Below are 13,162 nucleotides of genomic sequence, written 5' to 3'. Positions count from 1 at the left end.
ACACATAATTCACAGACTACTTTGTTTCCATGCATTTTCCCACTGAGAAGTCAAGTTCTGAAAAACATATTTAAATGAAGCATCTCTGAGCTGAATTAAACATGATGAAGCATGATAACGGAGAGGCTCCTCATTCACAGAGGAACCTTAAGTGATTCCTTCTTGATAATAAAGCGCCCCCAAGTTAGGGCAAACATCTATAGTGCTTTTTAATTCCTAATCAGGAAAAAGATTTTAGCTTTTGTTGCTTCATAATATTGCAAAAAATCCATAAGATTTAAGATTCACAGCATTCAAGATTGAAGGCAACTAGATTTCCTCTGTTGATTCTTGAAGATGTTTCACCTCTCATCCAAAATAATTCACCAGTTCTGAACAAGACTGGTGGTTCAAGAGGGTAATGAAAAACTATCAAGATTTCAATAAAAAAAGAGGTTGCCTCTGGTTGAATTTTTCTAATACTTACACTGCAGCCTGGACTTGTCATTTACAGCTTGAAACACATGACCAAAGCAACTTACATGTTGCTAGGTGACATGCCTGGATTGTCAAGTGAGAACGGCACAAACATGGAACAGAACACACCATAAAAGCAGTGATCGCATGACTTTCACTTCCATTACTGATCTTAACAACTCCATTAGTGTATTTATTCTTGAAATAAACTATAAACGTAACAACTTCAACTCATGTTCAGAACTGAGGAAAAGTTTTGAATGTGAGGTGAATCATCTTCATGAACAAAGACGTCCAGTTGATTTTAAGTTAATCACCATGTAAATAATCCTACAAATCATTGACAGGAATTGGTTTCACCACCATACATTTTAATTGTATTTCAGTGTTCCTTCACATTTTTCATACAAATTAGACTTTTCCACACTCAAATTTCCAAACTCTATGAGAGCTTCTAAAATTAAAAAAAATAAACTTAACTACAATTTCTGAATCAGTAGTCAAGCTTTCAATATGAAAAATGAAAAAAGTGTCAGTTTTTTTATCATGACGTGTAGGAACCTTGACACCAACATCATCACAGTATCAGACATCATACATTAAAACCAAGATGTTTCTCAGATGTTTCATTCATAGATGTCCAATGCACTCTAGTACCTGCTAACAAGAGTTCACCATCAACAAAATGAACCGCTAATGAAGGAATACAATAAAATGGCAGAACATGTTTAGAAATTATAAGATAAATCTAATTGGACTAAAAAGTAAGATCTTCAGATAATCAAATAACTTTATGCTAAAGCAAATCCAACCATGCCTTCTTTACAAGTAATTAGGATGTCCTTATTTTTTTCTTTATTTCACGTTCTGTCCTGGTAAATTATCTGCCATTTCATTAACTACATTATTGTTGGCCATTTTCCGATAAAGTATATTTGTTTTAATGCCAAACTGCATTGTGGAAAGTGGTCAACAGAAACTCTGTAGTAATAAGTTGAAAGATGGAAAAAACAATCACCACTGTGGTCTTTATGTTGACATTCACACAAAAACTACATGAACCTCCAAGAAAATCCACGAGTTCCACTGTCAACAAGCCGGAGACGACTGACAACATGATTTAAAACAAAAAAACTCACAGGTCAATTGGTCGGTCAGGATAAAAGGCAGCAGCAGGAATGGGTTTTAGAGGATGTGTTAGCAGAAAGGTGACAGAGTCCACAATCAGCCGGGCAAGATTAAAACAAACAAAAAAATCAGAAAATGAATAAAACATTACAATTATTCTTCAAAATCAAACCAGAACCACCATAAAACAGAAACATTTATAGACTAGTTTAACATCAGACTGGACCACATCGAAAGCATTATGACAACATCCACTGAATCACAAAAATCCATAAATAAAGGGTTTACAGCTCCAAAGGACGACTTAGCTTCCACTGAAGACATTATAGTCAACAGGTTAGAACCAGTTTAATTCAGTCAAGTTGTTTTCTGATCAAATAATTGAATAATTTGATCAAAAATAATTTAATTCCAGAAGGAAAGAGCTGAAGGTGTTCCCAGGCTAGCTGAGAAACATTTCATAGTTTTCCTGATTCTCCAGTCAGTGGGAGCTTACCGACTCACTCTTAGTCCAAGAGGCAACCAAACCAGATGCCTGCACTACCTCCAGATCTAGAGGACTCTCCTTCTGTTTCTGATCTCGACCTCCTCACCTGTAAAATATCCTATTGTTGGTGCATCAGATTTAAGATTTGTTCATTTTTGCAGGATATATTTTTGAAACTAAGTCAGTGGTGTCCAAAAACATTTTATGATGTGGGCTGAAAAAACATCTTTTGGGTGCCCCCCCCCCAAAAAAGTGAAAAAAAGGAAGCCGATATATATACACAGTATATATACTGTATATACTGTATATATATATTTCTGCTTACCACTGACATAAGCATGCAGTATTTCAATTAGTCAAATAAAAGTCTGATTTTATTTTTTGAGGAAACAGACGCATAAATAAAACCAGATCCAAAGCTTTCAAATGTTTTTTTATATTTACCCCGAAAGGAAAAATTTTCACTTTTCAGCAATAACAAAATGATTTCATTCTTTGAAAAAATAAGCAAAAAACTTATTTACCAGTGTTTGTGAAAAATGTTGGACAATTGCACCTTACCAACTTCTATTAATATTGTTTAGAAAACGTCAAAACTGCTGGACAGATTGATCAACCTGCTGCTCCTATAACTTTGCAAATACATTAAAAAACATTTAAATATGTTATTGTCAATGATGAGTGAGATTGTGACTGATTGGCTGCTTACTACAATGTATTCTTTTGGACATTGTGATTGGTCTACACACTAAAAGCTTGAGGGATGCTATTATACTAGCTCAAATGTGAGGTACACTAAATTCCCAATATTTCTGAATATTTTTTTCACAACTGATGTATTTTAATCATTTTGAAGATTCCTTATAATTATTTTGCACTTTGATGTTTCATTTTTTTCAATTTATTCCAACAGATAATTGTAGTAATACTTATACAAAGCTATAAGCGTGACCTTGAACCACTTTTATTAGCAGTTAATATCTACATCAACTTACAGTTTAAATGTTTCCAAAAAACACTGGATTTAGTCACACCACGTCTGGTTTCGGGTAAAATTCATGCGATTGATGTGTTTTTTATTTTTCCAACTAAAAATTTTAAGAAAATAAAATAGTGTGATTAATTAAGGAATTAGTACTTTGTTTTGTACCAAACAGTTTCCATTGAATTAAGTAATAATTTTGCCATAGTTAAAAATAACATGTCTTCATCTGAATCAACCGCCTGTGCCAGAGGGGGTGGGGGGGGGGTGAGGGGGGGACCATTTCAGTCCAGAGGCTGCAAACACTCCTGGTCTAAATGATATTCTCTCCCTGGTAGGTAAACATTTGGAAAGGCTCAAAATGATACATATTTGGGTTTTATTTGCAATTTAAAATATTTCCAAGCTTTTATTGATTTGTATTTTGGAAACAGGAAGGTGCTGTAATTACCTCCTGTTTTAATCTCATTTTGTCCTTAGTGCCAGGATAAAGGAGGTTGAGGACAAAGATCTTTTTATTTCCTTTTTCTGGCTCCTGCTGTACCTACCGGCTGCAGCGGAGGGCTGCTTCCGTGCATGTGGCGGGGTGCGGAGGGGCGACACGCCCCGGGGCGGGGTGGCTGTACTGGGACTGCTGGGACTGTGCTGCTGCTTCAAGAACGGGCTGTCCAAGCGGCCTGGTGGTCAGGGCAACACACGGTGGCCACACACACACACAGTCCAACATGAGGCCACAGACAAGAAAACACGGACATGAAGCGACGCACCAGGTGTGACGAGACAAAAAGATGGCAGACAGGAAGGAGAAGAGGAAGTCAGGAGGTAAAAGGTTTATCGGGGTGTGTCCAAGCCCAACAAGGAGAAAACCCAGAGTTGAGAGATTCAAATTAAACAAAAGTAAGGATGGACAGAAAAAAGGAGAAAAAGACAGAAAGAAAAGCGATTAGTGTAATATACGGTATAAACACGATGACGACAGACAGGAGAAGCAGGAAAGTTTGACAGCTTCTGTGTGTGGATGTGTGGATATTAGATGGTATGTACATAGTTTATGCTGCCCTGCATTGCAAAAATGTTTGTCTAACTAACTAACTGAAATTCGTATATTTAGCTTTGATCAAGCAGGTCGTCGATGAGATCAGAGGGTTTTGTTTCATGTTGTTGATTCCGTCCGACAAGCGGTTTACACTTCAGTGTAACGAAGACTTTACGTCAAAGGCAAGGAGCTGTAAGGAAGTTTTGTACAGACACATTCCTGTAAATTAGAATATCACTGTGAACTTCATTTATTTCAGTATTTCAATTTAAAAATACACAGAGTGATATATTTCAGGTGTTTGTTTCTTTATTTTTTTGAACTGTGGCCCCGGTCGAGTTTATTTTTATTTTTTTTGGCTAACAGCCCCAAAAAAACCCTCAACATTTTCTCTGTTTCTCAAAAGTTTGACACAGACCTATCATAACCTTTTCAAGATTGCATAATAGGTCACATTTAATGAAATGAGGGACAGCAAAATGTTTACCGGTCCTGTGGATGGAGACGGGTGAGGTGTCCACACTGATGGTCATTGCTCTCTCCTTCTGCTTGAAAAATTCTCTAGGGTTCCCAGATCGCTGGGCGATGATGGCCTTCGCCTCCTGGAAAAGTTAAAATGCAGTGAATAACCACAAGTGGGCAGTAAAACAAAACCACTGGGTAATGTTTCTTTTGATTAACTGCCTGCTAATGTTTTAAAGAAATCCTAGAGCTTTAAACTACAGCAGTGAAGATTAATCAGCTCAGTTTCTTTTAATGCTTTGAGATTTCATCTTCCCTCCTTTGAATGGATTTGCTGCTGCAATTTGTGAGCTCAGGTTTTTCATCAAACTGACCTCTACCTCAGACTCCTTCTTGTCCAGGTTCAGGTCCTCGATGCTCGGTTCAGACGCCTGGAAAAAAAAAAAGAAGACATGCGTCTTTTTCACCAAATGTGAAAGACAGGAACAAATACATACTATTACCAGTAGAGGTCAGTAGATGCCAAATAATGCTCTTTAGTCTGAGCGTAGACTGAAGAAAATGCAGAAGATGAATGGAAATTAACAACACAATTGGTTCTAAAGTAATCCTTGAATAAATATGGCTGCTGAAAAAAAATGTTTTGGTCCAAATTCAATTCATGTGAAAGTAAAAACCGAGAGAATCATTTTAAAGCTTAATTAGAGCCCATTAGGCTTTAACCCAAGAAATTGAACTTAAAGTTAAAACACTGATCTGCGATTATTTAAGTCAAAGTTTTTAAAGAAATATTGTTCATTAAAATTAATTAATTGTTTTATTTAATTCTAAAAGGAATCAATCCCTTCAGTACTTACACTCAGAAAGATGATTTTATTTAGTATAAATTTACTCTCAAGTTTATGACAAACCTCTCTCCATTTTCAACACATATATTCCTCTTTTTGAATAAACTTTCACAAATGCTTCAAACAAACATTGTGTCCCTAATAAGTCTCCATATTGGATGACTGTTAATTTCAGTTGTAGATCTAAATGCATAACTTGGGCATCAAAAGATCAAAAGATCACAAAGCCAATAACTGAATTAATGACTGATTTAGTGCAACCATAAGTGATGATAATAAATTATATAACGGGACTCACTATGGTGGTCTGGTTCCACAGCCTCTCTCTGGCCTCCTCTTCCTCCTGTATCTTCTTCCTGTTCAGATGAAATAAATAAAAATAAAAATAAATGCAGATAATAATAGTGTAAAGAGTATGTTTTTTCAACACCACTAAATCTGCTCAACACAAATAAACAAAAAGAAAATCCCAAGTTAAAAATTAAACATTTTAATTGTGCACTACCATCTGAATGAATTTTATTATTTAAATAACGTAGCAGAAACAGTCTGTGTGTCATTTTTTTGCTGCTGTAATTGTGTTGCTGCCACTTGCCAGGATACTTATAAGAGAGATTTCTGATCTCAAGGAGTTTTTCTCCTGGTTAAATAAAAGCTGATGATTTAGGACTCTTGATTGTTATATATATATTGCTATATTTCTTATTTGCAAGATTGAAAACATTATTCCCTGAAGCAGATTTGTTTCTGGAATGTGGAGAGGATGCTAGTTGGACGCCCACCTGTGCTCCTCGATCTGCCTCTCTCTCTCTCGGTACCTCCTCTCTCTGTTCTCCTGCTCCTTCCTCTCCAGCTCCATCCGCTCCTCCTCGAAGCGCTGCCGCTCCTCCGCTGCCTTCTTTCGCTCCTCCTCCTTCCTCATCTCCTCTTCACGCTGGAGAGCAGAGAGACCAGGATTTAAACAGTTTTTGCGTTATCATCCCAGAGTTTTTGGTCCAGTTCCTGCGGTAACATTCCGTTTCTTGTTTTTTGGGATTCAGCAGGTGGAAGCAGAAAGAGCTGGCACCACGTTTGGCACCAGGGTCCAATAATAACCAATGACGTGCGGTCAGGGGAGGTAGGTGAGGCACAGCCTCACCTGTCATCATGGAAGAATAATATAATAAGATAAATTGTATTGCTATTTTCATTCTGTGTTTTGTACTACAAAATATTTATTTTTCATTTAGCTTAACCAATTTTGATTATTTTTTTCTTCAAAATCGCAGAATTTTCGCAATTTCCCATTCACATGCTCGGAAGCGCAGCTGGTGAGGCAGCAGCGAGCTGAGCAACCTCTCTATGGGCGCATGTTCCTCCTGTCTGTACGTCGCCAATAAAATTGTTTAAAAACATTTAACACACAAGTATTACAATATATTAACTGATTTTCCATCATTTAGCTTATCTGTATAGTGTACAGTGTTTGTGGTCACCAACTGTGTGTGTAACGTGATTCGTGTGCTGAGGACCGATCAGAAACGCCAGAGAACAGACTCGAGGTGAGGCCGGCAGTTTTCTTGCCTCATGGCAGGGGGCGCTCATGATCCCAGACTTTGTGACTCCGTGTCTACAGAGTGAGACAGTAACAGTGAGGTAGTGATACATACGGGAAGCTACACGCAACGAGCCTACGTGTAGCTTGGCTGATACAGAGAGAGAAAACGGTGGTTTGAGTTGTACTTCAACGGGTTTCCCCTTTGCTGTGCAGCATAGCACTAAATTAATGATATCTATATTTCCAAGTTTTATTGAGTTAATGGAATTATTCTACCTTGGCAGCACGGCTATGGATGGCATGTGAAAGTATAGTCTTTTTGCCCTTCAATGTTGTTCAATTTCGCATGCACGAAATTTCCGTATGTAAACAATAACATGCAGGGGGTCTTATGATTTTAATTAAGTCAGAGCCTCACCAGCCATGAACCTCACCGCACGTCACTGATAACTGATATCACAACAAATAATTTTACTTTCAAAAGCCCAATGCTGTGATAAACTTACAGATTTGATGCTTAAAATTGAAGGAAGACCATTTTAACTTTAAATTTACCACCAAACCTGGCAGCTAAGCTTAAGCAATCTATAAAAATAAGCAAATAAAGAAGAATGAAAGTCCTATTTGGAAACCAGCATTTTATAGGATTACTTTATATAATTTATAACATAGTTTATGTTATATCATCATAACCAAAATAGTTAGAAAATATTTGAAGTTCTGTTTCCTAACTCTTCAATGAGAGACCAGTAAGCCTAACATTATGCAAGATGGAAAACTCAGCTTCACAATCGTTCATAAATTATGGTTTATTCTACGCCACAATGACTCAGCAACATGGAAAACTTTAGCTTTATTTAAGTCTTAAAAAAGAGAAGCTGTTTCCTAATCCAAACCAAAGACAAATAAATTACAAAACAGAGAAAAAAAACGTTTCTTAAAGTGAACCTATTTTGCAAAATTCCCATTTTACATGTTTGTACTTCCACTTAGGTCTCTGCTGCTTCTAAAAACAGACCAAGAGCTTTAAAAAACTACCAAGCTGTTTTTGGCAATAAGTTAATAATGTTTGGCGTCTGGAAAATGAGCAGTTTCAAAAACCTTCTGAATGCAACAACACAAACCAACAGGGACTGCCCCTAACCTTATAACCCCAGCAGAGCTCCACCTGTAACCTAGGAACCCAAGTTGAGCTCCAGCTTATTTAGTCAGCTACTTTACCACTGTATGCACTGGCTGCTGGAAAAGAAAATGTTCTGTTGACCTACCCTAAATCTCATCAAGTGGAGATGCTACCAGCACATAGCTAGTCAATCAAAGCATTCCTGATCATAACAAACATGAGTAAAATATGAAAATATTGGCTGGTCTTATCTTGTACAGGTAAATGACCCAAAATAGGGAAATGTTCAAATTGTTCTGCAACTCCAATGTCAGATCTATTAATTCCCAAAAATGAACTTCTACTTTCACTCTATGATATGAAAGTTGACATATTTGGCATTACATTACTTGTACAAACATTGAAAACAATGTTTTTTTCAACAGCTTAAATAAGTTTGGGCAAAAAGCTTCGCTTAAAGTGCAGTAACTTGTTCTTTACTTTTCTGCATCTGCAGTGGAAATATTACATTTGAGAAACATAAAAACTAATCACATCCTTTTTGATAAACAAAGACTTTTTTTCTGAATACATTTTCATGTTCGACTTTAAAGTCTCTCTTTCATTTGTAGGGTACATTTGTTGGTCAACCGGCGGCTCCATGATTCATATTGTCATTTTATATTTCATCTAAACTTGCCACCAGTAAAACAGCCGGAGGATCGACAACCAATGACTTTGCTTCTCACCTCTTTTCAACACCAGCTTCACTGGGATTCACAAGAACTATTCTAGACTCATCAAGTAATAAAAAAAACATTAAAAAAACACATCTAAAAAGCCAGCATAAGGTTTAATTTACTTTACAAAAGATTTCAATTTGACCATGTATTATGATTTTGATTTATAGTATTTTTAGCTGTTTATTAACTTTTTTATGCTTATCATAGCACCTGTGATATTTTAACAGAAATGTTAAATTTAACTGTTAGCAATGGTTAGCTATTTTTAACTTGTCAGCTGAGCTTACCAGCTGCAGGTGACAACATTTTTTTTCTTACAGACTACTTTATCTACTTTATCTAACTCTTATCAAACTATGTTCAGAAAGCAGCTTAACAAAGAGCGGTGAATATACATGTACAAATCACTGCTTGGCATGTTTATGCTATGATGATAGTGTAACCCACAATTAGTAAAGGACTTTTATTTTTGCGGGCCCACTTCCTGTGTTGCCCGAACACTGCTAACTTATTTAAAGCCACGCCTCTAGTGCGCAGTAAAAGATCTTCACCTGTTCCACTGTGATTGTAGCTTGCTGTTGGCGTCTTCCTCAGGAATTCCTCAAAAAATCTTTGAACCTATTGATTTGATTGCTGGGTGAGTTTGTTATTTGTTAACAGTGTTATTTTTTCTATGTGGTACTTCTGCTCGATTGCTCATTGGAGCGTTGTTTTATTAGAATCACTGGCATTGCTTACCTGGACCGTCACCAGGATTCTGTTAGTGCTGATTGTGGCTAAGTACGCCCCACTCTCTTCAAAAAGGTAACTTGTTGCTGAATTTTGTGCGTATTCTGACACCTTTACATTGATGCCGAGGCACTGAAGTTTTAAAATAAAATTGATCAGAACAGAATGTAGCTACACTTAAATTGATATTGCGCAGTATATTTATTTATTTATTTATTTATTTTCCTTCCCTCACTCTGCTTGAGTATTTGACAATTAATTTATTTTATTTTTCTTGATTGATATTTTGGAAGTGCACTTTAACTTTAGCACTTTAATTTTAAATTGATTAGTTGAAATATGATAGTTTTGTTTCATTTAAATTATGGTTAATTTAACCTGATTGAAATGTTTGTTTAATTATTAGGAATCTAATTATTGCATTTGCATTTAGTATGCATAAACTAGAAGTTTAAATTTAATAATTATTTCCTTTGTATTATATTTGTTTCTGATAAAACACTTAATGGGTTTTCTGACCTTTTAGGTCGGTTTTTTTTTTTCCACCTGTCGGATCAGCTCCTCATCTGGATCGAAAGATGGCGAGCTAGGAATGGACTATGGACTTTATGATTTGGAAAATCAATTTATTCTGAGTCAATTCTCATGTGTCTCATTGTGTTATTGTAATTGTATGTTTTATTCAAATCACTTAATATATATTCACCAAAACTAAAAGCACTGCCTCCTGTTTTTTTTTTTCACACCTCAGGCTCCTTAAAAGGCCACTCTTCCGATGCTGCTTATGTAGCCGCAGTTAGCTGCCTAGCCCATAACTGTTACAATAGCTACACATGGAACCTTGGCTTAGCCTAGCACCTACAGATGCATTGTTTTGTTACAGAATTCAGAATTCCTTTTATTGTCATTTTGCAAGAAAGCACAACTAAATTAAAAAAATAACTATTCTTGAAGACAAGGCAATAAATAAATGACGATCAGGTTTTAGATGTATTAGCTAAGTTCAGGTCAACAAACTTTTAAAGAAGCTGTTTTTTTTAGCTAATTCAAAACTTATTGGACAGGAAAATGAACGTAAAGACAATAATGAAAAATATCAAAGAGATTATTGAAGGAAGAAAATAACAAAGGTAATCTCCAGGTTTCCATATCAGTCATTACAGATTTGACTCATCTGGTAAGAATGTCCACCCAGTCCACAAAAACAAAGAGAAAAAAAATTCCTAAATTCACATTATGAAACCTCTACACACTTCTGCTCTTATCTCATGCCTAAAATATGTTTGGAAATGAAAAACTATGAGTAACAGTCTCATTTTTTTAATAATCCTGTATTATGATAAATCATAGGTATCACTTGAAAACAAAAAGCAGGACTAAACTCTTTTCCTAACATTTTCCTTTTGCATTTTTCTCTTCCTCTTCTTGTATTAGGTTCAGTGTGTACCTTGGCTTGTTCCCAAAACTCCTCTCTATTGATTTTCTTCATCTCCACCTCTGCATTAGTCTTCTGGTACACTGTGCCCTGCAACAGGAATGATGCACGGATACATATTTGTCAGCTAGTCATGTAATCAAAAAAGCACATCAACTTTGAACTCTCATTCTGATGTTGAGTTCTACCTTTATCATATAAAACCCCGACATTTCTTCTTACTTTTAAAGTAGAAGGATTATATATTTTAATTTCTTGACAGCTGAAATTTATGAACAGGTGTACAAATTCAAGAGAACAAAAATAAAAGCTAAAGGAATACATTTAAAAAATATACTTTTTTTATTTTATTAAAAATGTCCAAACTAAAATAAATTCTGACTTGATTTTATGTTGTTCCTGTTTATGTACCACATCTCCATGCTCTTCATCTCGGGTTTTCAGGCGGCTCAGAACTGGGCTCGCCACCACTGCTGTCCCATTAGTTAGCCGCTGACCAATGGCTGACGGATCTATGTCATCCAGGCTGCTGGCATTGACAGTAACCTCCACACCCTGAAGTAAACAAAGATGAAAGAAGTTGGAAAAGAATGAATTTAGTTCTTTTTAAACAAACAAGATGTGGTATCAACAGTCTGTCTGTTTGCTGCTATTTATTTAGATATAACTTTCTCCTAAATGTGAGAAATATTTCAAATTCTCTGCCAATAGGCAGCTACCTCGAGTCAAGCTATCAGCTACTGAAGCTAACAGTCACTCAGTATCAAGCTAACAACTACTGAGTCTAACTACTACTGAGGCTAATAGCTTCTTGGAATCAAGTTAGCTGGGTCATTCTCTGAATTCAGTGCATTTTATGTCTCACATGTTTATCTAAAAGATTTTCATATAATGCAAACAAAATTGTTTGAGAAAAATCAAGAAATGGAAATATCCATGTATTTTGGTAATATAACATGCAAATATATTTTAAAAATTATGTTTTGAAAAATTTTATGGGTTGTTGAAGTGTAGAAATCAGCCAAATGATCATGTCCTCACTGACCAATGTAAATTTTTCAGTGAATATAAAACAAATAAAAATAGCCAGTAACAGTAAAGTTATTTCTACTAATATAAAAAACTTTTAGAATACTTGAACCTAAATAAAAGAAATGAGAAAAATACATGAATTATTTACAAAATAGCACTTTTTAATCATGTCCCTCCGGTTTTGTTCAACCCCATAACAGCAATCCCTCCTTTCCTTTTTATAAATTCAGTTCAAGTTCAGTCTAATTTTCTCAGCACCCTGGAAGTGACATCACTTAAGTCTCTTCCTGCTCACAGTGTAAAGATAGATAAGTGTTATTATAGTTTCTTACTTATATTTTATTATTTTTATCCATAGATCGTCATCGTCAAGCTCAACCTTTCAACATTGTTATGCATGTAAATGATATTTATTGTTGTTTGGGAAAAAGTAAAGAATTGTCTTTGAAACATATATTAATTTCTTGTTTTTATCATATCATATGTTGCTCCATACCCTAGCTAATGTGGACTTATGGCAAGTTTTAGTGAAAATCTTCAACCCTGTAACATTCAACTCCGTTACAAAAACTGTGGTTTTGTTATGGAGTTGAATGTTGGACTGATCAGAATGTTCAACCCAGTTACAGTCTGGTCAACTTTTACACTGGGTTCAACCCCGTAATGTGATACATTGTTATGATTTTCATTATAATAACAGCAAATATTAGACTAATATTTGTTGGACTGTATGCAAAGATTAAAGAATAAGTCAAAAATATAAAAAAGCCTGATTTAATATTTATTTTGAAGTGTATTTTCATAATTTATGAAAAGCACTTTTTCATCAAGTTGCCATATTCTATTTATCAGTCTAATTATTATGAGTCAGAATCAAATAAAATATATTTACAGTTAGTTATTATATTCAATGGACAGGTGATCTCAAAGGAACTGGAAGAATTAGTTTAATTATGTTATGGAGTTATACTGATAGAGGAATGAAATTGTCCTGTTATGGGGTTGAATTTAAAGCAACCTAAGTAACAAAGAAATTCGTATTAATGTTTGGGATTTCATGCGTAAGGTGGGGAGACATATTTTCTTGGAGGTTCAGAGTCCTTCAATAGATGACTCTAAAATTGTGTTCAAAAACAAAAATTTTTGTGGTAATTTTTTAGTAACCTGAGACCCCAAAATGTACCG

At 35.4% G+C, this 13,162-nt stretch overlaps 1 protein-coding gene and 1 long non-coding RNA gene across 7 annotated transcripts in view; one reads left to right on the top strand and one right to left on the bottom strand.

Moving 5' to 3' along the window:
* dbn1 (drebrin 1) overlaps nt 1-13,162 on the bottom strand; it is a 91,173-nt gene that overhangs the window by 5,339 nt on the left and 72,672 nt on the right. For 2 of the 6 annotated variants that reach the window (XM_028030534.1, XM_028030537.1), the window contains exons 5-11: nt 11,357-11,500; nt 10,958-11,035; nt 6,182-6,333; nt 5,698-5,755; nt 4,926-4,982; nt 4,577-4,691; nt 3,602-3,730 (exon numbers count right to left, since the gene is read on the bottom strand). In XM_028030534.1, coding sequence (XP_027886335.1) covers nt 3,602-3,730; nt 4,577-4,691; nt 4,926-4,982; nt 5,698-5,755; nt 6,182-6,333; nt 10,958-11,035; nt 11,357-11,500 — 733 coding nt within the window. The remainder of the gene's footprint in view (nt 1-3,601; nt 3,731-4,576; nt 4,692-4,925; nt 4,983-5,697; nt 5,756-6,181; nt 6,334-10,957; nt 11,036-11,356; nt 11,501-13,162) is intronic. The other 4 variants (XM_028030538.1, XM_028030540.1, XM_028030535.1 and 1 more) reach the window with 3 other exon arrangements.
* LOC114152609 (uncharacterized) lies at nt 9,329-10,183 on the top strand. Its single transcript, XR_003597176.1, has 3 exons — nt 9,329-9,418; nt 9,501-9,585; nt 10,037-10,183. It is a non-coding gene; the product is annotated as an uncharacterized LOC114152609 (long non-coding RNA).

This window comes from Xiphophorus couchianus, chromosome 11, assembly GCF_001444195.1.
Source record: "Xiphophorus couchianus chromosome 11, X_couchianus-1.0, whole genome shotgun sequence".
Lineage (NCBI taxonomy): Eukaryota > Metazoa > Chordata > Actinopteri > Cyprinodontiformes > Poeciliidae > Xiphophorus > Xiphophorus couchianus.
Note: the sequence above shows the minus strand (reverse complement) of the source record. Positions and strands in the feature narration are given on the sequence as shown.